This window comes from Berghia stephanieae, chromosome 1, assembly GCF_034508935.2.
Source record: "Berghia stephanieae isolate SIO BIC M18660-M18661 chromosome 1, UCSD_Bste_1.3, whole genome shotgun sequence".
Lineage (NCBI taxonomy): Eukaryota > Metazoa > Mollusca > Gastropoda > Nudibranchia > Aeolidiidae > Berghia > Berghia stephanieae.
The window spans coordinates 48184733-48199808 of record NC_088360.1 but is presented as its reverse complement, the minus strand read 5'-3'; the positions used below and the strand labels follow the sequence as shown (position 1 = coordinate 48199808).

The 15076-nt window shown below is 35.1% G+C and overlaps 2 protein-coding genes across 2 annotated transcripts in view; one reads left to right on the top strand and one right to left on the bottom strand.

Annotated features, from left to right (window-relative positions):
- The window catches only part of LOC144976709 (uncharacterized), a 27221-nt gene extending 23322 nt beyond the window's left edge, over positions 1–3899 (bottom strand). The window contains exon 1 of the mRNA XM_078921070.1: positions 3552–3899. The gene's annotated coding sequence lies outside the window, so the exon portion shown is untranslated. The remainder of the gene's footprint in view (positions 1–3551) is intronic.
- Positions 3900–4054: 155 nt separating this feature from the next.
- Positions 4055–12814, top strand: LOC144976700 (uncharacterized). Its single transcript, XM_078921058.1, has 5 exons — positions 4055–5110; positions 6823–6873; positions 7732–8610; positions 10535–10669; positions 12579–12814. Exons 1-5 carry the CDS (start codon positions 4769–4771, stop codon positions 12633–12635), a joined length of 1464 nt encoding a protein of 487 aa, XP_078777184.1. The 5' UTR covers positions 4055–4768; the 3' UTR covers positions 12636–12814.
- Positions 12815–15076: the final 2262 nt, after the last annotated feature.

Below are 15076 nucleotides of genomic sequence, written 5' to 3'. Positions count from 1 at the left end.
ATCATCTGCATACCTCAGATTTGTTACATTCTTTCCTCCAATACACACCCCCTTCTTATGTTCGATATCTCTTAATATCATTTCACTATAGAGGTTGAATAAATCTGGAGACAAAACACACCCCTGCCTAACTCCTCTTCTAATAGGTGTAAAACTGCTTAGTTCATTGTCAACACGCATTGCTGCTTCTTGTTCCCAGTACAAATTCCGTAATATTCTTAAATCTTTACCATCAATGTCCAAGGATGATAGAATTTTGAATAGTTTTTCGTGTTGTACTTTATCAAAGGCTTTTGAATAGTCGATGAAACACATATACAGATCTTTATTTACTTCAATACATCTTTCCATCAGCATTGATAATGTGAATATTCCATTTCTGGTACCCTTGTCCTCAACAAAACCAAATTGCATCTCCCCAATTTCAGGTCGTATTTTATTTCTTATTCTTAGTAAAATTATCTTCAAAAGAATTTTTGATGACATGCTATAGCTCTCAAATGGCAATACAAAGCAATGGCTTCTTTTCCTAATTAATGGCGCGCTGAATACTTGTACTTAAATTGAAACATAAAAGATCTTGAATCACAGGCAAAGAATAACACCTGGACGGAGAGTGGGAACGAATTATGCAATTTGAAAACAATACATATATAGAAGCAGCAACAGTGTTGAAATCATTGGTGAATATTATGGGACAGCGTGTCTCAGCGGTACCGAATTCGAATACTCGCTGAGCTGCGTGGCCTAATGAAATAGTCACCTCGCTCTAGCTCAGTTTGAGGCGCTGCACTGAGTTGGACGTCTTGGTTATTCAAGTGCTCCCTTGGAATTGACCCTAAAGAAAATCCCAAGTGGGATGAATAAAGGGAATTTTATTATTACTCTTTTTTTCTATTGCTGTATTTTTAAAAAAAAAGTTTAATTATATAATATATAATATTTAGAAAAAAAAAAAAAAAAAAAAAAAAAAAAAAAAAAAAAAAACAAAAAAAACCCCCAAAAAACCGAAACAAACAAACAAACAAAAAAAAACAACAACAAAAAACAAAAAGACAAAACTATAAATTTCCGAATTTAGAATTAATATGGGATTCATCAAGTTATAAGAGGATGCCCAGGAAATTGTGAAATGATTCCTATATTGAAGAAGAAGAAGAAGAAGAAGAAGAAGAAGAAGAAGAAGAAGAAGAAGAAGAAGAAGAAGAAGAAGAAGAAGAAGAAGAAGAAGAAGAAGAAGAAGAAGAAGAAGAAGAAGGAGAAGAAGAAGAAGAAAAGGAACTATGAATAAAAAGATGCCAAAAAAGATATTTATATAATATATGAGATACCAAATAATCACACAAGATAACAAGATATTCAATCTACTAGGTATGCTTAAAAAGAGCAAAAGCACGAATTTTCTTTTTTGACAAGTTGATCGCCTTCATTACTCAATATCTCTGTATTGTTTCAATTGGCACTATTACTTCTACTACTACTTGTACCACCACCACTACTACTACTACTACTACCACCACCACCACCACCACCACTACTACTACTACTACTACTACTACTACTACTACTACTACTACTACTACTACTACTACTACTACTACTACTACTACTACTACTACTACTACTACCACCACCACCACTACTACTACTACTACTACTACTACTACTACTACTACTACTACTACTACTACTACTACTACTACTACTAATAATAATAATAATAATAATAATAATAATAATAATAATATGGCGACGACGACAATGACGACGGCGGCGACGACGACAATGACGACGGCGGCGGCGACGACGATGATGATGATAATGATGACGGTGAAGACGATGAAAATAAGTATTAATCAAATAAAATCGTGCTAATAATCACAGAATTATTGAGCATGGACTATCTCTCATTTTTCTCTACAACACACTGAATTTAGATCTTATTAATAACCCCCGACATACTTCGACACTGTGCGTTGTGAAACCATAATATTATCTCGGTGCAACACTATTAATAGAGACTAATCACTTCATAGATTACGATCTCCAACTCTGATTAACAAGCGCATAATTTAATGATTTTTAGAGAGAGAGAGAGAGAGAGAGAGAGAGAGAGAGAGAGAGAGAGAGAGAGAGAGAGAGAGAGAGAGAGAGAGAGAGAGAGAGAGAGAGAGAGAGAGAGAGATTGTCTTTAAAATTTTAATTTTCATCTTTTGTCTCTCATTACGAAACAATAAATAAACAAATGAATGAATATACAAATTAGAAGACGACGACGACGACAGTGTCAACACTGCATGCTAGTTCAATAGCAATACATTAATCAAAAGCAGACAAAATCTGTACGGACAAGGCACTCACCGTCTAATCTATATTATTTATCCATTCCTAACTTAAACCTTGTGTTATTACGTTAAAAATTAGTTACGTTTATTATAATTTTAACATTTTTATTTACTTTTTAAAAAAAGGGGGACGTACAGCTCGTTCAGTTGTTACAAGACTCGTCTCACAAGCACCTGCACTAATATCGATCAGAGATGCAGTAGAGATTTTTATTTGGTCCTTACCTCCACTCCCCACCCATGTTCACCCAGCAATAAATGGATAGCTGGATCAGTTAGATATAGCCGAAAGTAATCTGAGATAGACTAGCGTCCTGTCTAAAGAGTTTCAAGCATTTTTTTACGTCCTTTAAATGCTAATGAAAGGGAATACCCAAACAACGACTCCATTATGTGTCGTGAGGCTTTAACTCTAATGGACTTCTTGGTTGTAAAAGACAACAATTATATAATGCTTGATACCACTTGTCAATAAAAGAAAGAAAAAAGGTTTAGACAACCCTCCTTTCTGTAAACATGAACCAACGAGTAAGAGCAATATTGATCATTCGTCCGTGCGTTTTAACCGCTCTGGATGCGCTATACAATGCTACAGGCTATTACAGGTACCTTAACGGACAAGCGAATTCAATTTTTTATTTAATTCAGAGAAAGTTCTCTCGTGATTTGTAGGTAACATAATATAGCAGATTAAACATGTTAGCTCACTTCCGTGTATTCACCAAAATATTCAATGTTCTTCACAAACCCTCCAAATAGTCACATGAAACCAAATTTTCATTTCATACAGTGCTCGTCGCGTGTTAGACGTCCTTTTTGTATCAGTATTCTTGCAATGTCCATCACTGCCTATAGCCCGGTACCCACGTAACACCTACGTTAATTGGGTAATGATATAAAATACTATACACCCATTCGGTCAGTGACCTCTCTCAACATAGTTTGATTTGTTAAAAAAAAAAAGACGAGTCACGGATAGGCCATCGACATCACCAACAAAGTCATAGTATGTTGTCTAATTATTTGCATCCATTTTGCACTAGTATCGACTTGAAGTTGGACTGCACATAGATAAGTGCCTTGCCCAGGGATTCAAACCTTTCAAGTTTCAATAATTAACAAAAAAAATTATGATCGCATGTATTGGATTGAGAGATACATTAACACAATTCAAATAAAGACAATGAGAAAAACATAAGCACTGACCTTAAATCGATCCGAAGAAAAACAGAATGATTCAGTTATATCGTGAAATATAAACACCGATAATGTAGATCGTTTAACAACAACAATAACAGCCTAATGATAGACGTCTAGTATCTAAACATCCAGAAATGAGAAGTCCAAAGAATCTTTTAACTAACACGAACCAGTCTATTAAGAACAACAGTAATATAATAACCAAATGTTATTGTTATGCTTCTTGTAACATTTTATAACACAACTATAACGATCAAATTAAGATGTCTTAAGGCGATTTAACGACTATAACACGAGAAGCTCTAACTGAAATGATTTTTAAGTCGTCAGCTTACCTCTCTTCCCCTCTCTCTCTCTAGGTGCCTTTCATTAGGCATGATGTCATCACACATCGAGCGATTAGCCAATCAGAGAGAAGGGCGGTGGCACTTCTGACACGGTTTTGACCCAAAGAAAAAACGTTTCAAGAATCTAAATCACTGTTTGCTGTATTTCATCTTGAATGACTCAATGCAACATATTCAATGTTAACCACATCTGGTATAAATTAACTATCGAGATTGAATACGGCAATGAATTTGATAGATCTTGACATTTAAGAGAGATTGGGAATACGATGTAAACATGACCTTTTAAATTTGCATACACTTTTCTCACGATCGGCATTCCCTGCAGAAAACAATACAATAAATTATTATACACAATGCAATTGACAGTTAGAAATATAATACGGGGTATCCAACATTTTGACTTACAATTGTTTGCGCCTTCGTAATCATTAAGAAAATATATATATCAACAAAATACATGGATCTTGCACCTAGTCTTTAAACAAGTCCAAACTTGTCTGCTAGTATAATCTGAATTTGGTTCGAGTACAAAATCGTTGACCATGGGAGACAACTGTGATTTATAATCAAAATGAAAATTAACGGAAGTGAATGCCCTGAATATATAAACAGTACGTAGTTATGTAGGGCCAGTACCCCTCTCGGACTTGTGGTTTCATCGATCTATGTTCATTGCGGAAAGCTTCATTTTACGATTAAAAAGATAATCATCTTATTATATTAATTTTGAATATGCTGCACGATAATTTAAAACATGCATGAGCATTGATTTCATCTCTGACTTGGCCACATTTATTTTTCACTATCAAAATCAACTTTCAACTCTATTTCAGAATCGCTTCCGTGTTTTGTGTGAAGTAGGGCTAGCGAAGAATGGATAGCGAAGAAATAGTGCAAAACCGTGAGGAAAAGTTGGACAATGATTCTCAAAATTTAATCTCAGAAAATATTTTAAGCAGTTACTTCTCCCACAACAATGTGCTAAGCAAGAATATTATTTCAGAGCAAAGATCCCTGATCAAGTTCCTCGGCGAAAAATGGAATGAATTTGATAGCCATAGAAGGGACCAACTTCTTGATCTCCTTTATGTTGAGGATGATGTGAGACAATGTCTTTCAGTTTATAGCTCAGGTGATGAAAACGTAATCCAAGAGTCTTTCCCAAGACTGTACTTAAACAGTGGCCAGAAAATAAATGTGGACTTTGAAAACGACGTAAGTCAAATGGTACATATCTTAGGTAGATTAAAACTATCTAGATATAAACTATTAAATCGAAAAATAAAAAGACTCCTTATTGAACGCTGTTGATAGTTCAATTCTCTTATTTACATATTATTATAATACATCACTGATTGGTGGAAGGCATCACATGAGATGCTCTGAGCATATCTTGGTAGACCTTAAACTATAAGCTATTAAATCGAAAAATAAAAAGACTCCTTATTGAACGCTGTTGGTAGTTCAATTCTCTTATTTACATATTATTATTGTGCTAAAATATAACTTTCTACTTTCATGATCCTGTTATAAGGTTAGTTTTTCTAAATTTATATAAAATGCTTCCTTTTTGCACTGTCAGTTTTTTATGCTGCGATTATTGCCTTGAATTTCTTGTCCATAAATTTAGAGGTGTGGTCTCTATCACATATGCACCATTATAAAATGGATGTCTTTTTGAAGTTTAATATGTAGTGTATTAATGGCACATATAGAATTTTGCCTCAAAAAGAGGATCCATGAAAAACAGACCCCCCCCCCCCTCCCTCCAAAAAAAAAAAAAAAAAGGATGCAACCAAAGATGGTCCTTGCCAAAAAAACAAACAAATCCAAAACAGATATATTATGACGCCATATAAGTTGAGGTTGCTTAAGTAGATTTTCAATTTTATGTCAATTATTTTTACCCTGTCCCATCCCAAAGAGACATAAAGATAAGAGAGGGAAAATAAAGATTGTTGTCAATTTTCACATCAGCCAAACATTTCATCGAGGCCAGTGACAAATTAAAGACACATGATTCCTTGATCCCTATTGCCAGAGAGTGAAGGAAAACTTTGCCAGGGATTAATACAATAATGTTGGATTAAAACAGCAGCTCTACTTGGTTCAATAGGGATGTTGAAAGGTGAAAAAGGACGGGGGTATAGAAAGGGGAAGGGGATATGTGTAGAAAGAAAAGGGAGATAGAGATGTTGAGGCAATACATTGTGAATTAGACAAGTCATATGTGTATTTAGGTATATAGGTACTTGGTGTTGAAAGTAGACAATGGCCATACTGGCATGGGTTAGATTGGGTGGAGGGGAAGGGTCAACGGTAACTACATCTTCGATCTTGAAGTTGAAGTTTTGAAGTATTTGGCTGTGAAAAATCTCAACATTTTAATGCCCTTTCAAACTGTCACTACTGTCCTCTGACAAAATACATTTGTATAAAAGATTTTGGACAGAAAATTTTTATTAAAATATTGATCAGCTAAATTGAGCCGAATAAAAAACTTAAGACTTCAATTAGTTTAGGCCAATTTAATTGATCTATGTTTGAATTCATTACAATAATTGTTTTTTGGCCAAAATCAATGTATTCAGTCAGAGAACCGCAAAATAATGAATGAGGAGAGAGAGAGAGAGAGAGAGAGAGAGAGAGAGAGAGAGAGAGAGAGAGAGAGAGAGAGAGAGAGAGAGAGAGAGAGAGAGATGTTGTCTTTGTTTTGTGCACTATGAACAATGCGCAGAAGTGGTGAAATTTCTGCTCTGAATAAAGATTAGATTGATCGCATTACCGTCAACCTGATTGCGTAAGTCAACAATTGCGTAAATTGCAAAGGAAGGCACATGATATTGTGAATGAGTCTTGAGACATTCATGGTTCAACCTGTTTTCACTTTTCTTCCTTTTCTGATTAAAACCATTTTTTTTTTTCAGCTATGGACATGGCGAGATGAACATTCTGGTCCATTTTCATGGATGTCAAGGGTAAGCAATAAAAGCAATCTTTAACTGGTTAAAAAAAGTTTTTGAAATCAAGTGTCAGGATTTGAATTTGATTGGTCCTGATTGACAGCTGACAGTTGTGGTTAACAATGCCATTTCAGCTGACAATTCCCCTAAAAAAAAAATAAATAAAATAATATAATTACATATATACAACAATATATTATATATATATATATATATATATATAATAATATATATATATATATTATATATATATATATATATATATATATATATTATATATATATATATATATATATATATATATTATATATATATATGAAACCAGTTGGTAATGCCATTTCCCATTATGATTTGAATTTCTCTTTTAACGCTGAGGAGAGTCTAATTTTGTAATCTACTCGATGAAAATCTATTTATTCTTTTTATTGGGAAATTGTAGAACTAAAGTTTTGACATTGCCCAACATATTTCCTAATGATTATTTGTTTATTTTTGTTCTCATTGGTGCAAAATTTCTGGCATTTTGAAATGGATTTTAATTTATTTCCGGCATCTAGAGCATCTCAACACAATCGTTTTGAGGCAATAGGTCACATTTCAAAATAAGTTTCAGGCTTTGTTAGAATTGGATTTCAGGCTTTTTTGGCCTGACCTACTTGCACCCATGCATTCTATTTATTGATTCTAGTCAACCTGGTTAACAATGTTAAAAGTTCTGACAGTTACTTAGAGAAATTTAATGAGTTGATAGAATGATAAGAATCAACTGATGATTGTAAAACTCTTAATCTAGTCACAAATACGACACTTTCCATTAGTTTTTTTTATTGACCTTTTTTATTTCATTTCCTTCCTTTAAAAAAAAATTACCAGAGTCAGCAAGATTTGACCCTTGCAGATCTCGAGACAGAAAATATTTCCAAGCCTCAACCAAAAACGTCAAGGGTAGACACCGAGAACTCTGATAATTTGAAATGTGCTGAGCAGCAATTTTCCTACCCAGCAAATTGCTGGAGTCGAGATATAATTGACAACTATGCAAAAGCTGAAAAAAATATCACTCTTTCTCCCTGCCCGTCTATTGAGTTTGGATTAAAATCAAAAAGTCAAAAGCATGGGGAAGAAATCAATGAAGCATTTGAAGACACAAACGAAGATGCTCAATGCAAATCTTCTTCAGCAGTTTCTGTGGAGAAAAACATCGCAAGTGACAAAAATAGAATAGAATCTCAAGAATTACAAGACCTTAGCCGTAGTGACTCTTTTCAAAAGAGAAAAAATAGCAAAGACAAAAAAAAGAGGTCCCCATCACCGAAAAAGATTTTACGTTCATCGAGCTTGAAGAGATCCCCGTCGAAATGTTCTGATCAAGGAGAACAACAGTTGATATCCAAGAAGAGCTCTGACAGCTATGAAGAAGAGAACAGTTTTAGCAACCCATTAGTAGAGACACAATGGTCTAGTTTTGTAGGTGAAAATGGTAAGGTAGAGAAGGAGAAGGATGCTATTCCAATGAAGAGTGTCCACACCTACAATTTTCCAACGTCACAGGTAATTGACAGAGGTGCGGATTTGTCCAGCAGTGGCTCTCCATATCAGGTCCAAAGAGATAATGTCAACCTCATTACACCAAATGAGTCCCCAGCACAGGGCCACAAAGGGCCTAATCTCTACACTGTGACGAATGAGTTAGAAGGCTGGTCGGCTGAAAGCACACCTGACCATACGACTCATCTGTTGAAAGGAATGGAGGTGAGCTTGAACCCCTCAAAAAAACAAAAAACAAACGAAAAGCATAAAAAACTTAAATTTATTTTGTTCAGAATGGATTTTTGGAATATTTGATTGGGTTTTTTTTTAATGTTTGAAAGGAATTGAAACACCACAATTTTGAAAATTGCACAGGCTAAACAAACAAAACACATAAAATAAAAAATAAAAAAACAAAACAAAAAACACACACACCCATAAAAACAAGACACATGCATGGTTTATACATTTTACATTTATAGCTGATCAATCAGATGTCTTGTCTATTGAGTATTTATTTCATTTCTACAGAACTAAGGGGGCACATTAAGGATTGAGATTGAGTGAAAGGAGTGCTTTGTCTCTGAGTTGCTAAATAGATGCAAGCCAAATATTAAGGAAAAAAAAATTGATATTTACTATTGAAATATTTTGTTACATTAGAATGCACCAAATCACTTTTCACACAAAGCGATTTTGACTGTGGAATAAATTGGATAAGAAATATTTCCAAACATATTTTTTATTCCTTGATTTACCATTTCCTTACTTTTAAATTGCCAAAACTTGAAGAAACCCACCGAAAACAAGAATATCCAAAACAAAGAAAAAGTCATAAACGAGGTAGAAAGTTTTTGTCATTCTTTTCACTTAAAGAACATTCATCAATGACAAAATTGAGCTCTTGTAGAGTTTCTGCAAAGTAACAAAAATGCCTTATTTGAATTTTACGAAATTGTTCTTTCATTTTCAAGTCTTAATAAAAAAACTTCATACATTAATATTTTTATTCTATGTTCATATGTATTGGTTTGAAAGCTCTTATTCTTTGGCATCCGATTCGAAACGTGCAAGTGCCATGGGCAGTAAAATTATGTTTGTAAAACTTATTTTCTAATATAGCTCAACCCCTCCCTTGATTTATGTCCAAAAGAGATTAACCACAATCCCATTATTTGATAGGATTAATCATGTGATCTAGTATTATTCCAGAAGCTGCACTAATATATAAACTTTTTTTCTCAAAAACGACTCTCTCATACTTACATGGTTTAATTTGGATGCCCTCAATACACAGTGCAAGCCGCTTAATTGGATCAGCACCTTTACACAGAACTCATTCCAATTAAGCAATGTTCCAATTAATCGATTACACATGAGATGCTTTTATAATCAGAACAACCTTCCAAGTCTACATACATGTCCTTTGTGGGAATTATAACAATAGCGATACAGAACATCCTTAGTTATATAAAATTTTGATCTCCAGTTTAAAATAGCATTCAATATCACTGTGTGTAGGCCTGATGATAGCAGAGAATGAATGATCATATCTAATGACCATGCATGTATAATGAACTGTCAATCCCCCTTTCTTCAAAAACTGGCCAAATGAATCATGTTTCACCATAAACTGCAACACCTTAGCACAATTGTAATTAACATGGCATTAAAAGCAAATAAATCATTGCATCATTATCTGTGCTCTCATTATTTGTTCTCGAAGACAGCCAAAGGGGTGAAGTATATATAAAATAATGCCATATAAAAGGGAATGGGTGGCGATAAGCTTGACACCATTTTACTTAAACAGAATTGTTTGTTTATTTGAAGAAACAGGATGATTCCATTATTGTTGATCTCAACAGAGATGTTTATATTTTTTGGTTCTTAGAAAGAAAAAAATTCTTACAGTGTTTTGAAGGTCCGAAATTGTTCCAATTAACCTGCATGTGGTCCGATTAACCAGTAGAAATTCTATTGCAAAAATTCTGTCACCGATAGATTGTTCTAATTAAGCAGCTGATCCAATATTGTGGTGTTCCTATTACCTGCTTCAACTGTATATATCTTGCTTTCTGACCATTGTCTTTCAAAGCTTCTATACTCTTAAATAAACGTTTGCTCAATTGTTATCCATGTGCAGAATGACAAAGAGAAAAAGCAAGAACCATCCCACAATAACGTGTCTTCAGCATTAACAGCATATGAGAAAGATGAAGTCCTAACCGTGGAAAGCCAAGGGAATGACTTTATGATCAGCACAGATTCTAAACCTGAGGTAAACCAAGATTGGGAAATGTGCCATAATGCAATTCCTTTTCATCTCAATTTTTTTGTTGGGTTTTTAGCAAAACAACAAAAACTATAATGGTATTCAATTCGTTCTTTGAAATAGGCTGCCTTTTGCTTTTCTTCAAACTCTTGCTCACATTTTTCTACATAATGATGGGCAATGAATCATGAATTTTGTGCAGATTCCTTAGCTGACATGTGGATCTTGTTTGTTCAATTGGTAAAGCATTTGCCTCTCAAGCAAGGGACCTAGTGTCTATCCCTGATGATGGAATCAAAATTTTGTAAAAAACACCTGTCTCCATCTCAGTGACTGGCTACCTGACGCCTTGGATATTCCAGTCTCCCATTGGAATAGAGCCTAATGAAAATTTCCCCCTTGGGGATTTGGGGATGAATAAAGGAAATTTTAATTAATTTTTTTTAGATCTGATGGAAAGTAAAGAGTTTTCATGGTCAATAAATATTTTGTTAGTGTGCAATTAGGTGCTGATATATATTTACTATATTTAATTTTGATCAGCACCTAATTGCACTGTAACAAGATACTTATTTATTTACCATGACGACTCTTTGCTTTAATAACTTCTGAGGAGAATCTGCGACAATTCTTCTTCTTCGTTCCCGGCGACAATTCAAAACCCAAGTTTACGTTATTTTGATTATATTTTTTACCTATTTACCTATCTCTTTTACCCAGTTAGGTCAACCCAGTTTTGTTTTTCAGTTTATCTCCTTCCTTTACTTTAAATATCACGTTGGAACGCACTCTTCCTCTCCCGTTCTCCCACTTTCACTTTCTGTCTCTCTCTCTTCTCTGCCTCCGACGCTCTTCTCTGCCCCCTCCCCCCCCCTCGATATTTCTTTTTTTTAAACAGGGTAGGTAGGGGGTCAATGATAACACTAAATCGCCGTCTAGTATTCTTTTTTTTATAACATCTGCAAGGGGACAATGATCGGTCTTTAATTTGACTTTGGCCTTCGGAATTGCTATCTGGTCACCCTGTTGCCAGCTTCTTTTGCATGTAACAAAAGACTTTATTACTGGACAGATTTTAATAGTTGATGGCTGATGTTTTGTTTGTTTTTAAGGGTTTTACAGCGCTTGCAACACATTTAGGTAATATCAGCACCAGTAAAAAGGAAGAAAATGGGATAGTAAAAAGTTCTAGAATTACAATTAAAGCAGCCAAGAGAAAGTAAGACAAAGGGGAACTGGGAACAAATAGGGATCAGATGTAGTTTCCAAGAGCATACCACCAATGTACTTAGTTTGAGATCACCTATAAGTCTCATCCGGACACAAGCACAAAATCCAACAAAGAGGAATACACTCAAATGCTTACATTATACATTTAAAATAACAAATATAACAATACATAACAGAGAGATGATTTACAAGGAAAAAAATATCATCTCCCAAAACAACTATGCATTTGACTGTTTCCCTCCCAGCCAGGACTCCGGCCAGGGCCAGAACAAAACCAAGTAATCTTATTCTAAGACAAAGACAGAAAGCATGTTTGAAAACAAATATAAGGGGATAGAAGATGCAGTATGTACCTCCCTGCCCACTACGGGAGGTCAGGAACCCCACCCAGGTTGATGGCTGAAAAGATTTGCCTCGATCTATATTACTTTCCACAATACAGTGGTATAATAATTAATATAGACGAGTGCCTGTTTGTAATAGCCTTATTACTCCGCAAATGTTGCAGTTTTTCCATTCGTCAATCAAAGTGTGATTAATTTCGAAATGATTTATAATCAGGTTTATGATTGGTGATGTTAATGACTAAAAGTCGGACGAAGCTCAGTAATTTCTTTTGCAATTACGATTGTTGGATTATTTTTGTGAATTCTGTGACATTATGTCATTTTTTATTTCGTTTCAGGAAAAGAGAGATAGTAACATCCCAACAACAGGATTTGATTTCTTAGACAATTGGTAAAACTTCCAGAAGACATTTGAACACAAGTGATCAAATATATAAGGCTTAATATCAAAATTTTTCATTGTGAATAATATATGTTTTTTAAAAAAATGTTTTTTTAATTTGTTCTTGCATGCATTTTAATTTATTGATACACTTATATACACAAACATGAATAAAAACAATTATAAAACTTATATTCAAGTTATATTCTTGTTTATATGATACAAGTGAAAGCTTTGGTCAGGAATTCGATATCTTTTTTTCTCCCCACTATTAAAGACCTTGCAGCACTGTCATGTAAATATCTACAATATAACTACACAAAAAATCAATTACCGTAAAACCTGAACAATATTAGTACCATTTTAACTCAAAGACATTTCTTCGTGCCTATAATTCAATGCAATTCATTGGGCTTGACTGTTAGACATTTTGTATGATCTTTACTTCCATGAATCTCAGAATGAGTTCCCAAGTGCTTTGTCCTAATTTCATTGGAATTTGTGACATTTTAGGTTTGAGAGTTTTTGCCAAGATAAAGATCATTTAAATCGATCAATATTTGAAGGACTAGTTTTCTGGCCAAATTTGTAAATACAAGTTTTTCTAGATTATGGCAGTTAATAGATTAATACCTGATTTTTGAGACTGTTGAGCTCGTCGTTCAATGGGGTAGTATTTTGGTCCAAAGTAAGCCATGTTCATAAAAATCTCTACTGACTCTACCTCAAGCAATTCAGATGTGAATGAGTACCTTTTTGTATCGACATGTAAGATGCTGGTACAAAAGAGAACCTCGTAGTACCATGCAAATTGCATCCCTGCTGGGAAATTGCAAGAATTACCAAGTACAATGACATGGTGCAACAGCAAAGTAACACAAGATAGAATTACTAATTCCCATCTGTATTACTATTACTATTTCTTGGTTATAAACTGTCGATCTAAAAAAATTGAGGACAAAGACCACCAGGCAAACGCTTACAGGGAACCCTTAAGTTTTGATCCTGAACAGGATTAGAAGTAGATGTAATGTTTGTTTATGGGTTTACCCCCATACTTTCTAATCTGGAGCTGCCTCTTAATGTTGTCTGTCTCCAGGGTCCATTCTTATGTAGGATGATAGATTTAGTCCTTTACCATTTTTTTACCAGGTTTTTTTTTTACACTTATCTTCAAATATGGAATTCAGAACTGTATCTGTATCTGTATGGTTGGCGCTGAAGAAACCAATGGTCTGGTTGTATTTCAGCGGCGTCCTCATTGGGCGCGGGCCCATGTCAGTCGGGCCTTGAAATCGTTTAGGTGCGGTGCCATGATGACCAATTCATCCAGCCCATTCCACTCCGAGATAGTTCTAATGAAGAAAGAATTTCTGTAGTTTTGTGTTCTTGTCTGTGGGATTTTGAAGCAGTTCGAATTGTTTGTGGCGTATCTGTCAATGGGGTTTTCAGTTATGTGGTTGGTGAAAGTGAGTGCTCGGATTTTTCTTTTGTTTGGTCGTGGTGTGAAAAAGGAGTCTGCCTTTATTGATGGTATTTGATCTGTTATTATCTTGAACATGATGACAGATGGGTTTCTTTTCTTCTTTGTTGGAGGCTGATGAGATTTCTTTCTTCTAACATTTTTGTCATACATCCTGGGGTTCTGCTCTTATAGTTCCCAGTTATGAACCGGGCGCCTTGTCTCTGGACTCTCTCAAGTTTTTGAATATCCTCTTTCAGGCAGGGGCCCCAGGCAACTGCTCCGTATTCCAATTGTGATCTCACAAGTGCGAGATAGGCGTTTTGTTTGCATGACGTTGGGGCGTGGCTAAGATTTCGGCGGAGAAACGCGAGGGTGCAGCTTGCCTTTTGGGTTATTTTGTTAATGTTTTTCCCCCATTTCAAGTCCTTTGAGAAGGTGATGCCAAGGTATGGGTTATCGTCGACTTGTTTCAGGACGGTGTTGTTTAACTTGTAAGTCTCATTGTACTTTTTAGCTGTGCTGAGGATGTAGCATTTGTTTGCGTTAAATTTCATTCCCCAATCATTAGCCCACTGTTCGAGACTATTCAAGTCCTCTTGTAGCAATTTTTGATCATTTGCAGATTTTATTGGTCGGTATATTAGAGTCATCGGCGAATAACCTAATCTGAGATTTTACTCGTAGAGGTAGGTCATTGATGAACCAAAGAAATAGTATGGGTCCTAGCACCGTTCCCTGTGGTACTCCTGATATGACTGGACATTCATCCGATGACGTGCCGTCTAGGACTACTTTCATGGTACGTTTTGTGAGGAAACTACAAAGCCATGTGTGTAAAGAGCCACGAATTCCGTAATTTTCTAGTTTCTGCAGGAGTTTTTGGTGGGGCACAGTATCAAATGCTTTGGAAAAGTCGAGGATGCTGATGTCTGCCTGAGTGTTGGCATTCTGGAGTCTCAACAGGTCGTTTACAGTTATTAGGAGTTGGC

Bases quoted from the DNA above. Each gene is read 5' to 3' on its own strand.
- LOC144976700 (XM_078921058.1), top strand. From the start codon at position 4,769: ATGGATAGCGAAGAAATAGTGCAAAACCGTGAGGAAAAGTTGGACAAT. The intron at 8,611-10,534 runs GTGAGCTTGAAC...ATCCATGTGCAG, and splicing joins ATCTGTTGAAAGGAATGGAG to AATGACAAAGAGAAAAAGCA. The intron at 10,670-12,578 runs GTAAACCAAGAT...ATTTCGTTTCAG, and splicing joins GCACAGATTCTAAACCTGAG to GAAAAGAGAGATAGTAACAT.